At 40.2% G+C, this 19,933-nt stretch overlaps 1 protein-coding gene across 2 annotated transcripts in view; it reads left to right on the top strand.

Annotated features, from left to right (window-relative positions):
* Window positions 1-19,933, top strand: part of DNAJC3 (DnaJ heat shock protein family (Hsp40) member C3) — a 112,102-nt gene that overhangs the window by 26,237 nt on the left and 65,932 nt on the right. Inside the window, exons 1-2 of one of the 2 annotated variants that reach the window (XM_033177413.1) lie at window positions 5,848-6,125; window positions 6,840-6,950. Coding sequence is in view for 1 of the 2 variants with exons in the window: in XM_033177412.1 (XP_033033303.1) it covers window positions 6,840-6,950 (111 nt within the window). In the remaining variant the exon portion in view is untranslated. Of the gene's footprint in view, window positions 1-5,847; window positions 6,126-6,839; window positions 6,951-19,933 lie in introns of those variants that run through there. The other variant, XM_033177412.1, reaches the window with a different exon arrangement.

The raw sequence follows: 19,933 nt of genomic DNA, 5'->3' as shown, positions 1-19,933 counted from the left end.
CCCATACCCCCAGTTCATATGTTGAAACCTAATCTGATGTGACAGTATTAAGAGGCAGGGCCTTAAGGAGAAGGTGATTAGATTATGCCCTCATGATTGGGATTATTGGCCCTATAAAAGAGGCCTGAAGGAGCTTGTTTTCCCCTTTCACCACATAGGGACTCAACAAGAAAATGCAGTCTATGAGGAATGGGCCCTCATCAGACACTGAATCTGCTGGCACCTTGATCTTGGACTTGCTAGCCTCTAGAACTGTGAGAAGTAAATGTTGTTTATAAGCCATCCAGTTTATGGTATTTTTGTTATAGCAGCCTGAATGGAAGACCTGAGACAATTTTCTAACTAAAAAGATAAGCTATCCTTGCAGTGAGGAAGTTCTTACCCATACCCTAATGGAGAAGACTCCTGGTTCTATCAGTCACGTATCCATCACTGGCTACATAAATTACCACTCTTAATTCCATCACTGTCCCACTCAATATTCAGTTATATAAAGACTAAATTGTAAAGTTAACTTCAACAATTTGTGTATAAAATAAAATTGGGAATTAGGGAGAAAAATATGGTTAGTACGGTAATTCTTGTTATTCATGGTGGTTTTGTTCTGTAGAGTCATCGTGAACAGTGCTTTAGCAAATATTGAACCATTTCTCTTAGGGGAAATACAGGTTAAGTTTCTGTAAGCCTCAAATCACAACTTATGTCAACAGATCAAGACATAGCCTTGTTTTCTGTGTGTTTCTATTTGAAGACACTTTACTATAGATTGTTGATCTATTAACATTGAACTTACAGCTAATGGCACTATCTTTCATACTTGAAGAAAGCTTAACTAACACACGATTTTTTTCAGTAAGGCACAGCCCAGCTTTCCTGAGCATAGGAACACCTGACAGTACTTCAGTACTATGCTTGGGAGTCACTTGAAATGGTGAAATCAGTGACAGGAAGCATACACAAAAAAGTGGCGCCAAATGTACAGTGGAAAGGACATTTGTTTATAATATGAAAGCTGACACAGGAAGATGGAGTGTTACCTTGTTCAGCCTCAACTGGAACATATGCTTGGGGTGATTTCAGTATTTTGCTGCCCTGAACATGCATGTGTTCTTGAATGACTGTGAAAATGCTGTGAATATGAGTTTGGGGATTACAAATGAATTTTAGTGCATAGGCAAATTCACAAATACAGAATCTGAATTATGAAGGTTGACTGTATATACAAATAAACATGTATATAATCAAAGAGAAAATATGCAAAGCTACTACATAGCGTGTGTCTGTAGCTGGTCTGAGATGGTAGCTGATATATGTGGCTTCCTTAATCTACTCCCTGTCCTATGCCTCTCTTGCCTTCTGCCAGAATTTCAGCTACTCTGGCTTTTTTTTTTTTTTTTAACCTGATTGAGTGACTCATAAACTTTCCTTCTTGAAGGGACTGTGTCTTATTTGCTCTGTTTTTTGGTTGCTGTAACGTTTCATTAACTTTGTATTGGGCATAGAAGTAGTATGACACGCCCTAGAGAATCTTCTGGGTTCCACCTATCCTACTTTGCCTCCATTGCAAAATAGCACCCTTGTTTGCCCTTGGTGATTCGGATTCATTTTTCCAACTAGTAGATTAACCAATGTTTTGGCTTGTTGGTTTCAGTAACATAAGAAGTACAAAATGACCATGTGGCAGTCTCATCTTCCAATTAATCGGAAACATTGTTGTGTCCCCTTTGGAAGCATTTCTCCTTTAAGGACTAAGATCTCCAAACCATCTGAGCTCAAAGTTGCCAGGACTAGAAGCAGAAATTTTGCAAGTGGGTTATGTGGGTATAATAATGAGAGGAGCCATGCCTGCTTCTACTTCTTGATTCCTGGACTGACATCTTCTGACTGTGGGCAAGATAGCATCGTATAATGGTCTGTGATTGAAATAATAAACTAACTGCAGCTTGTAAAACAGAGCCCCATCCTTTCAGGTTTTTGTCTCCTAACTAGTACTGCTACTTAACTCTTTAGTAAGCCATTCTAGGTGATGGAGCAATGCTAAAACCAATTAATCTTAGTGTCGTGAGCACACTATCCACCTCTTTCGCTATGAAGTGAATTCCTTAATGAGAGACAGTGCTGTGTAGAATGCTGTGATGGTAGGTAATACATTCTGTGAGTCTATGAATGGTGGAGTTGGCAGAAGCATTGCAAGCAAATTCATATGTGGAATATGAGAAATGGATGCGTTATGGAAGAGAAGCAAATTAAATCAATCTGCCACTAGGTGGCCAGCTGTCTCTTTCCCACCCATGGTGCCATACTGGGAATTCAGTGTTGGTCTCCAGCACTGGCATATCAGATGCTCTGCAATAGCTTTAGCCAGATCACTTTTTTCCGTTTTGGAAAGGACTAATCTGTGTGGTTTTTTTTGTTTGTTTTTGTTTTTGTTTTTTGAGACAGAGTCTCGCATTGTTGCCCAGGCTGGAGTGCAGTGGCATGATCTCGGCTCACCACAACCTCCACCTTGTAGGTTCAAGCGTTTCTCCTGCCTCAGCCTCCCCAGTAGCTGGGATTACAGGCATGCACCACCACACCCGGCTAATCTCTTTATTTTTAGTAGAGATGGGGTTTTGCCATGTTGGCCAGGCTGGTCTCGAATTCCTGACCTCAGATGATCTGCCTGCCTTGGCCTCCTGAAGTGCTGGGATTATAGGCCTGAGCCACCGCACCTGGCCTAATCTTTGTTTTTGAACCCATTCATAATCTCCATCCCTGTCACCATGGCCACTTTGTTCATGGGTCCATTGCACAAGCTTAGATATGATGGAGAAGGAGGTTGAGTGACATCCATAGAGTATGTCATTTTATCTACCGGATTATTAAGAGCCTCTGCATTGATGTGCCCACCTTGTCTCTGATGGTTCAGTGCTGCTGCTTAAGTTTCTGTGCAACTCTAAAATCCCATCATCCCCACTGAATTCAACTTATCTCAATATTGACTTGCTCCTGTAGTCGTACCTGTCCTACAAAGGGGAGTGACAAGAATTTTGAAAACCTTGTAGGTGGTCCCTCACTAATACATTTCTCCCTCTCTTTAAAAAAAAGATAATTTTTGTTTCAGAGACAAGGTTTGCTCTGTCTCCTAGACTGGAATACAGTGGCATGATCATAGCTCACTGCAAACATGAACTCCTGGGCTCAAAGGATCCATCCTCCTGCCTCAGCCCCCGAAGTATTACATAGGTGGGACTACAGGTGTGTGCCATCATACCTGGTTAATTATTTTATATTTTTGTAGAGATGAGGTCTCATTATGTTGCTCAAGCTGCTCTTGAACTCTGGCCTGAAGCAGTTTTCCTGCCTTGGCCTCACAAAGTGTTGGGATTACAGGCGTGAGCTACTGCACCTGGCCACTAATAGGTTTCTCAATGCCTTAGTAAAAGGAGTGTTTTCTAGGCCCTCTCATGGACATAAGTGGCAGTTTGGTGTGTAGGTAACACATGATAAATCCAGTCTAACCTTCTTGTTTCTCTAAGCCTTTGGATTCCTCTCTCTTATTATGCTAGGGAAACTTTGGAACCTCAGCCTTATTAAATGTTAAATTAATATAATTAGTGTTTAACTAATTAAATTAAACTTCAAGTTTCAGTCAGCCAATCAAGTAAGCTGTTAAAGCCACTTCCAGTTTTGTGAGTTAACACATTAAATGTGGGATCTCTAGTATAGAAGTAGTCAAACCTTTTCTGTAAAGGGTCAGATTGTAAATATTTTAGCTTTTAGAGGCCATCTGGGTTTTGTCACAACAACTCTGTTCTGCTGCTACAGTGTGAAAGCAGCGATAGACAGTATGGCCCATCCATTAATAGGCATGGCCCCGTTCTCGTAAAACTTTATTTACAAAAACGGTTTGTTGACCTCTGCTTTATAAGCGTGCACATATAAATGAATTAGAGCCAATGTAGTGTTATATTTCATCCTCCTGGTCTAGCACCTTTAGAATCTATTGCCATGTATGTTCTGTGGGATTCTGCTTGTTTATCAGCAGATCTTTTGGTGTGTTCAGCTACTTCCTTTGGGTCATAGTATATACCTGTTCCTCTGGAGCCTGCCAAGATTAGACATGGGTTAGTGACAATGGCAGTGGTTAGGGTGTGTCTTGAGGATGAGCATCCTCTTTTAAGGCCTCCACCATAGGTAAAGCTGTCCTCAGGTTTTTAAGCAGTGGAAGACTCATCTCCTCAGACAAGGGGGGAAAACTACTTCTGGTAAGGGAGACTCAGAAGGACTTGGGGGTTCAAGTTGGTCAGTTTCATTTGGGTCCAAATAAATATTCCCATTCCAAATTTAAGGATTCTGTTCTTTACTAATCTGTGCCCTAACTTTCATAGGAGAAGCTTGGTGAGACCATGAATTCAGCTATTGTTTTAATTCAGCAATCCTCATAATCAAATTACATTTTATATTTGATTTTCAGCTGAATCTGACCATGACTTGAGCTGAAAGTTGGATCTGAGCTGGTTATTTTCTCCCTGTAGGTGCCCCACGGCAGCAATTCCCAAACCTTTTGGGCACCAGAGATTGGTTTTGTGGAAGACATTTTTTCCACGGACCGGGTTGGGTAGGGGGAGGATGGTTTCGGGATGAATCTGTTTCACCTTCGATCATCAGGCATTAGTTAGAGTCTCATAAGGAATGCACAACCTAAACCCCTTGCATGCGCAATTGATGATAGGGTTTGTGCTCCTGTGAGAATCTAATGTCTCCACTGATCTGACAGGAGGCGGAGTTCAGGTGGTAATGTCGCTGGCTTGCTGATCACTTCCTGCTGTGTGGCCTAGTTCCTAACAGGCCATGGACTGGTACTGGTCCATGGCTGGGGGCTTGGGGACCCTGCTCTAGTGCTCTCAAAAGAACCCACCCCACATCACAGTACTTATTTTCATAATTTCTGCCATTGTGGTCAGTTGCAGCAGCCATTTGGGCTTCTAAGACATGTGCCTCAGTTAGTACTTCATTACAGTCAGCCAAAGTGATAGCTTAGTTAATTGTGACTCCAATACCTACTGTGGATTACTAGCATTTCATCTCCCATTGGCGATGAACTTAGCACTGCATTGAAGCCCAAGATCATGACCAAACCAGTCCTCAAATTGCATCTTTGTGGGCCTGTCACCTAGGACTGCTCCCAATACCAATCATGTGTCACTCATGGTCCATTGAGGAGAGACAGAAATCATGTAGTTACTTAGAAAGGGGAAGTTTAATCTCAGAACCGTTAAGTTATGATAGAAGAGTAACTAGTAAAGAGAACTCTGACGGATATTCTAGGACTAAGAGACAGCCTCAAGGAAGGACCAACCTGCAAGAGGGGTCCCCTCTACCAGGCTGGGGTTTAGATCTTACTGGAGAAGGTATAGCTGTAGCCCAGGTTTGCTGATGAAGAAGATTGCTGGGTGGCTGGTCCATAGTAACTGGGCAAGCAGAAAACAATCCTTTCACATGTAGGTGAGCCAAGGCTGGTCAGCCTGTCTATGAAGGGAGTCCAGATGCTTCTGTGGGTGTGAAATCTGGAGTGTGTGGGCTAATGTTGCCAGGTCACTGAGGAACTGGACCCCTGGGCATACAGCTGTGGCTAAGTACCCCTGGATGTCCTCCTCATCCATACCATGCACCAGGAAGTCCACCCCATGACAGACCATGCAGCAGGAGCCAGAAGACAGTAAAATACAGCAAGCAGAACTAGGAAGTGTCCTTTCTGCGGTGTTGCTTCAGTGCCCTATACTGACAAAGTGTAACATTATACTCACTGTAAAGAGGAAATGCTTGCAAACTCCAGGCCTTTATTGCAGTGCAAGTACCGAAGGATGAATTCAGAGCCAGAGGCAATACATTGGTAATTGGCCTAGTCCATCAGATCATGTTATTGATTCTGCAGTAGTTCCCTACTTTAAGACAAGTAAATATTCAAAGCCATAGTCAGGTCCTCTAGTTCTTTGACCTCATACTACTGTCTTCCTCTTGGCTCTGCTGCAGCCATCCAGGCCTCTCTGCTGTTTCTGGAACATATCTGCATGCTCCCGACTTAGGACCCTTGTACTAGCTGGTCCCTCTTCCTGGAAGCTCTTTTCCTAGCTGTCTGCATGGTGAGTTCCTCACTTTTTTCAAGTCTTGCTCAGATGTCAGCTTCTCAAGAAGTCCTGCCCTTTACCCCCTTGTTTACTACTCTGAGTACCCTGAACTCCTTACCTCTTTACATGGCTTGACTTTTTCCACAGTACTTTTCACGTAACATACTATGTAATTTACTTATTTATCATGTCTGTCTCCTCCCACAATAACATCAGGTGCCAGGAGGGTATGAGGGGCAGGAGTTTTTGAATGTTGCTCACTTATGCCAGATACCTAGAATAGTGCCTAGTGCATTGTAGGTGCTTAATCAATACTTAAATGTTGTTAACAGTCTATATGATATTCATTAAAGGTGAGATTCTAACTTCAAACAATTTTCATTTTATTGTTCAAAATATTTTTACTACTTCTGCATTACACAACTTTCCTTTGTTTTCTAGACTGGTTACATTCTTTGGACTAATTAGGTCAAGATGGGTATATTTTTTGTCTTGTACTCCATTAAATGAAATAGGGTTTGTATTTTATGTTATGTTCTTTACATCATTTTTCAGCTTTTGTGAGTTTTCTCATCTGAGTAGATGACTGAGACAGATAACTTTTTAATATTATATTTTAATATTATATTTTTAATACTATAATAAATATAATATTATATTTAATAATATAATATTAATTAAATCTTGGTTCGTGGAAAGTTAACTGATTGTTTTTAATTTTATTTTTAGGTGCCGAATGTGGAGTAAATGCAGATGTTGAGAAACATCTTGAATTGGGCAAGAAATTACTTGCAGCTGGACAGCTAGCTGATGCTTTATCTCAGTTTCATGCTGCCGTAGGTTTGTATCATGGGACCAAATCACTCAGTGTCTTAGTGAATTCTAGTAATAGCTCTTCTTTTTAAATAACATTTAAAATAAACATTATTTCATGTTTAAATAAAACATTTAAATATATTTGTGGGATTCTGAGCGAAATAGATTGATAAAATAAATGTTTAACATTTAAATGTATGTACATCTAACATGAGAAAATTTTGAAGGTGAGGCTTGCTACTACCAAGGATAATTCAAGATAATTGTGACAAGCAGCTTTTCTCAGTGTATTATTTGGCTTCTGACTGTTTTTTTTTTTTTTTTTGAGACGGAGTCTTGCTCTGCCACTGTCACCCAGGCTGGAGTGCAGTGGCGCGATCTTGGCTCACTGCAAGCTCCGCTTCCCGGGTTCATGGCATTCTCCTGCCTCAGCCTCCCGAGTAGCTGGGACTACAGGTGCCTGCCACCACGCCGGCTAATTTTTTGTATTTTTAATATAGATGAGGTTTCACCATGTTAGCCAGGATGGTCTTGATCTGACCTCGTGATCTGCCCGCCTCGGCCTCCCAAAGTACTGGGATTACAGGCATGAGCCACCGCGCCTGGCTGGCTTTTTACTTTTTGAACAGATTTTACTGAATGCAATTTAATTTTCTTGATGACTTGGGTTTTCAATATGTTTACTTGATACCCTTGGGAGATACTGCAGTTCATTGCCTCTTCAGTATTGGTCGGACCCCAGCTGCTCTTTATTGATACTGTTGCTTATTTCTTACTCTTGTCTGTCTGTAGAATCAACTGTCGTTGAAGCTGTTCATCTGTTAGGACTGTAAAAAGTGAGGATGACCAGAATAAATAGGTTCTTAATGAAGGCTTAATGGATTTTCTCTCCTTTCTTTTTTTCTTTCCTTTTCTTTTTTTTCTTTTTCTTTTTTTTTTTTTTTTGAGACAGGGTTTTGCTCTGTCACCCAGGCTGTAGTGCATTGGTGTGATTATGGCTTACTGCAACCTCAGTCTCCTGAATAATTGGGATTATAGGTGTGTGCTGCTATATCCAACTACTTTTTACAACTTTTATTTTTTATATTTTTGTAGAGATGGGGTCTCACTATGTTGTCCAGGCTGGTCTCAAACTTGTGGGCTCAAGCAGTCCTCCTGCCTTGGCCTCCCAGAGTGTTGAGATTGTATGCATGAGCCACCATACCTGGCCTGGATTTCCTTATGAGTCGCTGCTAAACTTTTGTGCTGGGACTTTTTGACATTAGCTTTCCTCAGAGTCTTTTTTATTTACTTATGTATTTTTACCTTGATTTGAATGGTTGAGTGTGTCTAGTTAACAACCTGACACGTAGGGAAGGTGGTGTTTTTTTTTTTTTTTTTTTTTTTTTTGAGACAGGATCTTGCTCTGTCATCCAGGCTGGAGTGCAGTGGCGTGATCTTGGCTCACTGCAACCTCTGCCTCCTGGGCTCAGGTGATCCTCCCACTCAGCCTCCCGAGTAACTGGGACTACAGGTGTATGCCACCATGCCCAGCTAATTTTTGTATTTTTTTTTATAGAAACTGAGTTTTGCCATGTTGCCTAGCCAAACTCTTGTTCTCAAGCCATCTGCATCAGCCTCCCAAAGTGCTTGGATTATAGGTGTGAGCTACCATGCCCAGCTGGTATGTTTTTTCATAAGATACAGCTGTGCTCTCAGAAAAACTATCATCCTATTGTTGTAATTTATTATATAAACTCAATGTAGTTAGGTTTTGGTTTGTCATACTTTTCTTTATGCTTTTTTCTTAAACTCAGATTTTTATTACAGATGTTATTAGCTGTCCGAACTCATAGGAAACAGATTTTTTTGATTAGAAACTTCTATTCAAGGCTGGGCATGGTGGCCCACACCTGTAATCCCAGAACTTTGGTAGGCTGAGGTGGGCAGATCACTTGAGATCAGGAGTTTGGGACCAGCCTGGACAACATGGTGAAACCCCTGTCTACTAAAAATATAAAAATTAGCCAGGCGTGGTGGTGGCCACCTATAATCTTAGCTACTTGGGAAGCTGAGACTGGAGAATCGCTTAGACCTGGGAGCGGAGGTTGCAGTGAGCCAAGATCGCACCATTGCACTCTAGCCTGGGCGGCAGAGTGAGACTCCATCTCCAAATTAAAAAAACAAAAAACCAAAATTCTACTCAAGAGACATGGCATAATTATAAGAACATAGAAAAGTTGAAAAATGAGTGGAAAAGTGAAAAAAAGATACCTTTATGAGTAGTAGAGAAAGCCATTCCACAGAATTAAAGGGTTCACTCTACCAGAAAATATCAATTTTAAATGGATGTGAGTCTAATAATATAACCTCTAAATACATAAAGCAAGAATTGACAGAACTAGAAGGAGAAATGAATAAATTCATAATTGTAGTGGAAGGCTTTAGCCTCTTTCAATAGTATATAGGAAAACAGACAACAGTAAAGATGTTAACTTGACCCAATTGAAATACACATAACACCTGCACACAGTTACAGAATACACATTCTTCCAAGTGTAAGAACATTACAATAAAAATATTATAGGAAAGTCTCATGAACATAACTACAAAAATTCTGAAAAACCTAATAGCAAATGAATCTAAATTTTAAAGAAGTCTAAATATTATGTTTGTACACACAAACACATACACACACCGCTGGTTTCTATTACAAGGATGTAAATTCGGTTTGGCATTCAAAAGTCAGTATAAGTCATCACATTAAAAGACTACAGGAGAAAAATATTATTTCAAAGGTGCAGAAGAAGTATTTGATAAATATTTAACACCATTTGTGAAAGAAAAAACACCTTTTAAACAGTTTGGGAATCTATATTGATGAGTACACCAAAAATCCTATGGCTACCATCATACTTTATGGTGAATATTCGTAGCTCTCCCCATACCCCACCACTGCTGAGATGGAGAATGAGACAAGGATACCCACTGTTACTACTTGTAATCAACATTCTGCTAGAGGTCCTAGCTAATGCAGTTTTTTTTTTGTTTTTTTGTTTTTTTTGCGGCAGAGTCTCGCTCTGTCACCCAGGAGGCTGGAGTGTAGTAGTGCAGTCTTGGCTCACTGCAACTTCTGTCTCCCAGGTTTAGGCGATTCTCCTGCCTCAGCCTCCCAAGTAGCGGGGATTACAGTCATGCACCACCACGTCCAGCTAATTTTTGTATTTTTAATAGAGACGGTTTCGCCATGTTGGCCAGGCTGGTCTTGAGCTTCCTGACCTCAAGTCATCCACCCGCCTCCCAAAGAGCTGAGATTACAGGCATAAGCCACTGTGCTTGGCCTAGCCAGTGCAATTTTTATACCAATTTTCTGTCTTGCAACCTTGCTGAACTTGTTTATTAGCTCTAATAATTTCTGTGTTTGTGTTGTTTCTTTAGGATTTTCCATATACAACATTATGTTATGGGAAAATATAGTTTTACTTATTTTTGTCATGGGAGGGACCCGGTGGGAGTTAATTTAATCGTGGCAGTGGTTATCCTCATGCTGTTCTCATGATAGTGAGTTCTCACGAGATCTGATGGTTTTATAAGAGACTTTTCCCCCTTTTGCTTGGCACTTCTCCTTCCTGCCATCATGTGAAGAAGATGTGTTTGCTTCCCCTTCTGCCATGATTGTAAATTTCCTGAGTCCTCCCCAGTCATGCTGAACTGTGAGTCAATTAGCCTCTTTCCTTTACAAATTACCCAGTCTTGGGTATGTCTTTATTAGCAGTGTGAGAACGAACTAATACAATTGCCCAGCCACTATAATTTGGCAAGAAATAGGGCATAAAGATTTTGAGAAAGGAAGAAATAAAACTGTCATTCACAGAGAACTTGATGATACACAAATAATCTGCAAACTATCATAATTGAAATGAATTTAGCAAGGCCACTCACTAGATAACAAATTCAACATACTTTTGTAGCAACAGAGTCTATATATTAGCAATAAACAAATACAAAAAAACCCCTGAGAATAAACCTAATGAAAGATGTACAAGAACACTTTGCTGAAAACCCCAAAAATAGTTATAAGAAACTTACAAAACACTTAAAATTAAGAGATATACCATGTTCATGAATAGGAAGATTCAATATTGTAAAGATGTCAAGTGGCCCCCAGATTGGTCTACAGATTCAATTAAATCTAACCAAATTCTAGCACTTTATTTCATTGAAATTGACTAGCTGATTCTAAAACGTCTTATGGAAATGCAAAGGACTTCTCGAGTCGCCTTGTGGATGAGATTTAAGACAACCCAAGCCAGCTCTCTTTGGTCTGTGAGAAGCATACATGTATTCTTTGCCTTGACCATGTCTGTAGACAGAGGACGGTCCAAATAGCAACCCCTTCTTCCTTCTTACGAGAACAGAGAGCCTGCTAGTCTCTTGCCATTTAGATTTTTCGGAGATGAGTCAGATACGCCAGTCAGTCTACTCTGTCCTGCAAAGAGGACACTTATAAACTTTTCAAGTGGCCCTAGAAATCTCACCTTGGAATGTAGGGGTAGCTCGCACCTGTTGGGATGTCAGGTGAAACATAAATAGTTCCACTGCAGTAGCCTGCTCTATAAATATACAGAGAACTTCTATCGTGTACTCTATGAAGCTATTAGAAAGTATAGCTTTGTGGATTACCTTGAAAAGGGAAACAGATTTTAATCTTGGCCTTGCCACTGGATAATCCTGTGACATTGGTCCAGTTATGTAAGAAGATGCACACTTTAAAAAGTTACCTGCAAGTTCCCAGCAGTTTTCACTGTATCACCCATGGGAATTTTTTGTGAAAATCAGATGGTAATAATGAATATAAATATTTCTTTGAAAATAGTGTACACTCAGGAGGCTGAGGCAGGAGGGCTGCTTGAGCTCAGGAATTGGAGATTGCAGTGAGCTGTGATTGTGCCACCACACTCCAGCCTGGGCGATGGAGTGAGACTCTGTCTCTCTCCTTCTCCATCTTGTTTTTTTTCTTAAAAAAAAAAAAAAAAAAAAAAGAAGGTGCAATAGGATATATAAAGAATGTAGAAATACAATTTTTGTGTCTCCGAAAATTAAGACTTTTCTAAAAACAGGTTTGTTATAATAAAGGGTTTCTTAACTATGTGACATTTCTGTTAGGAAGTTTGCATTTCAATGACTAACTCACCTTAAGAAATAGTGGTTACTTTGCACAATAATTTGCACAAGTTTTTTCACTAAGGGCTATTTACTGTGTGACCACATCGTTACTAAGTCCACACTTTTTCTGGTGATTCAAACTGTCTTCAGTGCTGCAGCATGGCAATTTAAAATTTTTTCAGTTACTGTCTTAGAAAAAGTGTGTTTTAAAGTATTTATTCTTACCTACTACCATTAGAATATTTGCAGAAATGTATATACCTTCTACCTATTTTATACTTCATTGTTTTCTTAGTCTCACATGTATTAGAAACATTAAGGGCTATGGCATATAATTAAAGTAGTTTTAAATGACTGCTCCTTTTTTTGTAGCTTTATCACTGCAATACAAGGCTTTTTGAGACAGCTCTTTCCCAAAATTCCCAGTAAAATGTTACTATGTTCACCAAGAGGTATGAATCAGTGATGCTGAAACATGGCAATTTATTGATGTGATTTAGTAAAGGGAGAATGTAAGTCATTGCTAGTGCATTCTGAATCTGAATAACAGGCCAGTGTGGTGGCTTACAACTGTAATTCTAGCACTTTGAGCACTTTGGAAGGCTGAGACAGGAGGATTGTTTGAAGCCAGGAGTTTGAGACGAACCTGGGCAACATTGCAAGAGCTCATCTCCACAAAAGTAAAATAAAAAAAAAAAAAAGTCAACCAGGCATGGCAGTGCTCACCTGTAGTCCTAGCTACTTGGGAGGCTGAGGTGGAAGGATTGCCTGAGTCCAGGAGTTTGAGGAGGCATTGAGCCGATGGTGCCAGTGTGCTCTGGCTTGGACGACAGAATGAAACTCTGTCTCCCAAATAAAGTGTCATTTTGTTCAACATGATCTGGCAAGTAGCAGTGACTCTCAAATGGGATACACATCATAATTCTTTTTTTTTTGTTTTTTTGAGACAGAGTCTTGCTGTCGCCAGGCTGGAGTGCAGTGGCACGATCTCGGCTCACTGCAACCTCTGCCTCCCAGGTTGAAGCGATTCTGCCTTGGCCTCCCGAGCAGCCTGAGCAGCTGGGAGTACAGGCATGTGCCAGCACGCCCAGCTAATTTTCATATTTTTAGTAGAGACCGGGTTTCACCATGTTGTCCAGGATGGTCTCGATTTCTTGACCTGGTGATCCGCCCCCCGTTGGCCTCCCAAAGTGTTGGGATTACAGGCGTGAGTCACTGTGCCTGGCCACACATCTTGATTTCTAGGAAGACCATTTATCATTTTAGTTCATGTAGGACACATTGTTTATAACAAACTATAGAAAATAAAGTTTAAGGCTGGGTGTGGTGGCTCACGCCTATAATCCCAGCACTTTGGGAGGCTGATGTGGGTGGATCACCTGAGGTCAGGAGTTCGAGACCAGCCTGGCCAACATGGTGAAACCGTGTCTCTACTAAAAATACAAACAGTTAACCGGGCATGGTGGCAGTAGCCTGTAATCCCAGCTACTCGGGAGGCTGAGGCACGAGAATTGCTTGAACCCGGGAGGTGGAGGTTGCAGTGAGCCGAGATCACGCCATTGTACTCCAGCCGGGGCGACAGAGTGAGACTCTGCCTCAAAAACAAAAAAACAAAAACAAAAAACCCAGAAAATATATTTTAAATTTTCTATTATAGTGAAATGGGAGAGTTCTCATATCTGCCTTGCAGGGCGTGCGACAGAGTTGTGGCTTCCGTCTTCGGGGCCCTGCTGCTCAAACCCTTACTGGGAACACGCAGATGGGCAGGTGAAGAGGCCGTGGGGAGCGCTTTTGGGCTCTGGCCCCATGGCAATGTCTAGGATTCCTGAAGCCCAAGTGGGCGTGTGTTACAGTGTGCTCTTTCAGCTATGCCATCTGCAGATGGCTTGTGTTAGTCAGCTCAATAGACCCTCTGCCTTATTGCAAGGACGGGGCCAGTGTCACAGCCTGAGTTCTTACTCAGTGTACTGGAAGAATCAGATCATATGTGGGCTGGAAGGTTGAATGCAAGGTTTACTGAGTGGTGGAGGTGGCTCTCAGCAAGATGGATAGGGAGCCGAAAGTGGGGGATCCCCCCAGAGTGGGAAGGTGGTCTTCCTCTGGAGTCGGGCTGCCCAGCGGCCAGACTCTTCTATGGCCACTCCTGGCTGAACTCCCCTTGGCATCCATGTCGCTGTGCCGTCTCTGCTCTGCCAGTGTCTGCTGGTATGTTCTTCTCCTGTAGACATCCAGTCGTTTGTATCTGTGTCTGCTTAAGGTCTTGGATTTATATGGGTACAGTATGGGGTGTGTGGCTGGCCAGTGTGATCTTGGAAAATGCAACATTTGGGCATGAAAACAGGAGTGCCTGTTCTCACTTAGGTCCGTGGGCACAGGCCCAAGGGTGCAGCCCTCACCAGGGACCCCACCCTTCTCTACCCAGCACTTCCCTGCTTCCCTCCCATATCAATAGGATTATGCAGTAGATGATGATGGGGTATTGTGGCCTTTTGAAACTCTTATGAGATGTGTGTTTATCAAAAAGAACTATGGGGATAATGAATCCTGGGATCTGAAACCCTAAATTTAATAGACTTTACAGAGGGTCTTAGGTATATCTGGCATGAACGAATGTCTTAAGTGGAAGATTAAATGGTGGGCAGTGTGAAATGATCGATTTCTTCATTTACTTGGTAAGAACGCTTACGTAGTTTTGCCCAATCAAAAAACAAAATCCATTTCTGCATTTTTATATCACTTAAACTTGTTACGGTGCTCTCTCATCACATTTCAGCCTCACTTCTGAAATGAGGACAAACATTACTGTTTACATGTACACAAAAGGAAACAAAAAGTGCTCTAGCAACTTTCTGAAGGTCATATTCCAGTTCAAAAGATTCTGAGCTATGCTACTATTTTAATGTCTGGTAAGTTCAGTAAATTGTTGAATGAAGGAGTTTAGTTGGGTGAGCTGAGCGCAAGAATACAACTTTTTCCGTATCCAGATGATATGGTTTGGCTGTGTCCCCACCCAAATCTCATCTTGAATTGTAGCTCCCATAATTCCCACGTCGGAGGGACCTGGTGGGAGATAATTGAATCATGGGGGTGATTCCCCCTATACTGTTCTCACAGTAGTGAATAAGTCTCACGAGTTCTGAAGATTTTATAAATTCGCTTGGCTCTCATTCTCTCTTGTCTGCTGACATGTAAGATGTGCCTTTCGCCATCTGCCATGATTGTGAGACCTCCCCAGCCACATGGAACTGTGAGTCCATTAAACTTCTTTTTTTTTAAAAAAAAAATACTCAGTCTTGGGTATGTCTTTATCAGCAGCATGAAAACGGACTAATACACCAGGCTAGCGTGTTTTTCCTGTGCCTCTCACTACCACCAATTACAGCATCACTTGTAATTGGCTTTCTGATGTGTTTTCTCCAGATAGTAGTTGTATTGTTTTATTCTGGATAATTTTCTCATAATTGAATTGTTTGATAATTTTAGGATTCTGGGTAGAGGTTAAATCCATCTCCCATAATAATAAGCTAGTATAAGGGTTTGAATTATGTGGTTTAAAATGAAATATAGTATTTCCATATGTAGGCTTGCAAATAACTTATATAATGAACAATATTATATATTGGATGGATAATAGGAAAAGTACTTATTTTCAAGGTTATCAAATCTTGTGTTGGTAAAAACTAAGCATGCATTTCTAAACCGAGTCTTGTTTCAGTTGCTACTTCATGCACAGTGATGTAGGAATGGACTCTACTTCCAGGAACTATTGGTATTTTAAGATGAAGAACCAGGGAAGGCTATTTTGATTTACCATGCAAGTGACCCGATGCCTCTAAGAAAATTGAGATGAAGTCTTGCAGTGTCACCCAGGCTGGAGTGCAGTGGTGTGATCTCAGCTCACTGCAACCTCCACCTTTCGGGTTCAAGCGTTTCTCCTCCCTCAGCCTCCGGAGTAGCTGGGATTATAGGTGTGCACCACCATGCCTGGCTAATTTTAATTTTTTTAGTAGAGACGACGTTTCACCATATTGGCCAGGCTGGTCTTGAACTCCTGGCCTCAAGTGATACACCCGCCTCAGTCTCCCAAAGTGCTGGTATTACAGGCATGAACCACTGTGCCTCGCCAGAAAATTGATTCTTGATTCATGTATGAAACTATTGTCATTTGATTCTCGGAGTACAAAGAAATTCAGTTTCTCTTGTTACATTCTCATAGTGCAGAATACATCTGTGACCTCTGTTTATCAAAATGTGTGGGAATTTCTCTCCACCAAGTAATCCTACAGATTCTTCAGCAGACAGCAGCTGGATATCATCTAATTCTGTTCAGTTCTGACCCTGTCTACCTGGAGGTAGCCTAAGATCCCACAGATTGAGAGCTCAGTGCCACAAGACCGCTCTTGACTTCAGAAGCCATTCCTAAGGCCCTGGTTGTTTTACCTATGCTTCTGACTGGCTGTAAATGAGGATTCCCATGACCCCTTCCTTGGGTTCAGTTAATTGCTAGAGTAGCTCACAGAACTCAGGGAAACACTTACGTTTACTGGTTTATTATGGGATATTACAAAGGATACAGATGAACAACCAAATAGATGGAAGAGATGCATAGGGCCAGGCATATGGGAAGGGATATGGTGTTTCTTTGCCCTCTCTGGGTGTACCATCCTCCAGGAGCCTCCATGTTTTTGGCTGCATGGAAGTTCTTCCAGACTCTGTCGTTTTAGATTTTTGTGGAAGCTTTATCACTTAGTTATGATTTATTATATCATTGGCTATTGGTAACCAACTCAACCTTCAACAACCCTAGGAGGGTAGAGGGTACTCAAAGTTCCAACGTTTTCACCTGGTAGGTTCCCCTGGCAACTAGCTCCCATCCTGAAACTATCTAGGGGTGCCCAGCTACCAACCATTTCATTAGTATACAAAAAAGTAATCACTCCAGAGATCCCATGGGTTATAGGAGCTGTATGTCAGGAAACTGGAAGAAGACCAAATATATATCTTATAGTACAACAGATTCTTTATTTTTGTAGGTTTGGTGTTATAAATTGCAGTTCCAATTCCGTTATAAATTGCAGTTCCAATTCCGTTTCCTATCTTAAAATGCCTAAAAACTGAACAGTAAAATCAGTGAAAGTGAACACTCCAGAAATACTGTATGTAGACAATTTTTGTATATGATGGGATCCTTAATACAAAAGTCATACTCAGTCCTCTCTGGAGATTTTTTCTTCTTGGATTGGAATGGTCATGTTTTTCCAAATACAAATCTAATGCAGTTTACTGTATACCACGTAAATGCTGTGTAAATAATTGTTTTACTGTGCTTTTTAGGGAATAACGAAAAAAGTCTGTACATGTTCAATACAGACACAGTTTTTTTCTTCCCCTAAATATTTTCAGTCTGAGGGTGGTTGAATCCACAGATGTGGAACCCATGAATAAAGAGGGCCAAATGTGTATAAATAATGAATAATCATTGCTTAGTGTTAGGTGGTGCAGTGAGGGAATTATAGAATGTTATGGAATTTGAGAGAAGGAAAGGTTTATTTTTCCATGTATAGTCAAATAAGTCATTTGAGCTGTGCCTCAAAGATTGAGTAGGATTTGGACATATGAAATTGATGGGGTTGTGTTCTTCAGGCCTTAAATCATGGTATTTACGGTATTATTCTTTGCTTAGTGTGAATAACCCTGGATAACTTAAGTTTTTTTAAAAAATTAATGAATATAAAATTAATCCATATGCATTGTGAAACATTTTGGAATACATGGACTGCAGAAAGAAGAAACCCCATCTCTCTGCATAGATAGCCACTGTTGACATGCAGTGAACTGCCTTCTGCTCTCTGGTGCGTCACTTAAATGTTAGTAATTCTTAGGTATGAAATCATTCTATGGCCAGTTCACAAACCAAACCCATAAAATTTTAATTTATTATACCATACAAATAAAATATAAACGGAACTGAAAAATACTGTATATCAAGCATGTTCTAAATGTAGTTACTCTGTTTCCTACTCTTTGCTCAATTTAATTACAGTATTTTTAAGAAATATCCTATATTCAGGCTACTGATTTTGCTCTCCTGTCCTTGCCTCCTAAGGGAAGTTGTTTAGTAAAGAAATTTTAGTGACGATTAGCTGGGATCATATATTTTCATTTTTAGATTTAAGAAAAAGAAGGTTTTTTTATTGTTAAAATACCCAATTCCTTTTTTAAAAAATACATTTTTTTCTGACTGGTTCATACTTTTACTTTTTTATTGTGGTAAAGTGCATGAAAATTTACCATTTTAACCATTTGTAAGTGTACAATTCAGTGGCATTAAGTGTATTCAAATTGTTGGGGAGTCATCACTATCCATCTCCAGAACTTTTTCATTATCCCAAACTGAAACTCTGTATCCATTATCTGTTAGGCCCTATTCCTAACCCTCTACACCAGCCCCTGGCAACCACTATTCTACCTTCTGTCTCTATTATTTGAGTATGTTAGGTACCTCATATGCAATATTTTCCTTTTGTGTCTTGGCTTATTTCACTTAGCATAATGTTTTTAAGGTTCATCCATGTTGTAGCATGCCTGGGAGTTTCATTTCTCTCTAAGGCTGAATGAATAACCTGTTGTATGTATAGTATATCCCACCTGTTGTTTATCCAGTCATCCACTGACGGACTTTGGAGTTGTTTCTGTCTTTGGCCTATTGTGAATAATACTGCTATGAACATGTGTGTTTGAATACATATTTGACCCTTGCTTTTATTTCTTTGGTGTATATACACAGTAGTAGAATTACTGGACCACATGGTAATTTTACATTTAATTTTTTGAGAAATCATCTTACTGTTTTCCACAGTGGCCATACCATTTTACATCCCACCAACAATGCACAAGTGCTCCAATTTCTCCACACCTTGCAAACACTTGTTATTTTTTTATTTTTCATAATGGCCATCCTAATGGATGTGAACTGGTATCTCAATGTGGTTTTTTTTTCTTTTGGTTTTGCTTTTTTAGTTTTTATTAGTATTTTTGTTCCCCCATGCAGATCAGTGTGGTTTTGATTTGCATTTTCCTAATGATTTGTGATGGAGAGCATCTTTTCATGTGCTCATTGGCCATTTGTATGTCTTCTTTCATGTATGTTTGTATAGCCTATTCTCTTTTTTCTGACCCACCTTCCCCTGGCATTTTCAATGCTGTTAACAACTGTTTACAACCATAATTTTGAATGGTTATGGACTGTCCTGCCATATAGATTCTCCTATTGTAATTTTTCCAAATGGCAAAAGCTTTAGGAGTATAACTTTTGGGGAGTTTAATTGTGTCTCTTATGATGATGAACACCTGAGTAGATAAATCTTTTATTTTTAAAAGATTCATGGCCGGCTTTTGTCAAGGTTAGTTTTAGAATTCTTTATATACTTATATTTCCAAATTGCGTTTTAGAAGGATTGTTCTGCAGAAGATTTGCTTCTGATTGAATCCACTCTTTTCTCTACTTTGTAGGTGCTAATAAGCAGAGTAAAATTAGCTCAGAAACCTAATTATCTTTCTGCTTTCCTTACAAATCTTAACTTTTCTAGTCCCTTTCTCTAGTCTCATTTCTCTTCTCCTCCTTTGTCCTTGTACCTTTATTTCTTCACCTCCATTCTAGTTGGAGTTTGTGAGGGAGCAGAGATTATGCATTCAATATATCAATTTAGTTAGAGGTTTATACATTTCTAAAACCCTGTACACTAATGTGCATAGTCCACATTCTTAGTATTTCACTTAGGAAAATCTCCGCAGAGACAAACTGAATTGCATACTTATAAAAGTTATGAGTTGAGGCTGGGTGCAGTGGCTCATGCCTGTAA

The sequence above is a fragment of the Trachypithecus francoisi genome, unplaced genomic scaffold, assembly GCF_009764315.1.
Source record: "Trachypithecus francoisi isolate TF-2019V2 unplaced genomic scaffold, Tfra_2.0 Lachesis_group18, whole genome shotgun sequence".
Taxonomy (NCBI): domain Eukaryota; kingdom Metazoa; phylum Chordata; class Mammalia; order Primates; family Cercopithecidae; genus Trachypithecus; species Trachypithecus francoisi.
This window is presented reverse-complemented; position numbering and strand designations above follow the sequence as displayed.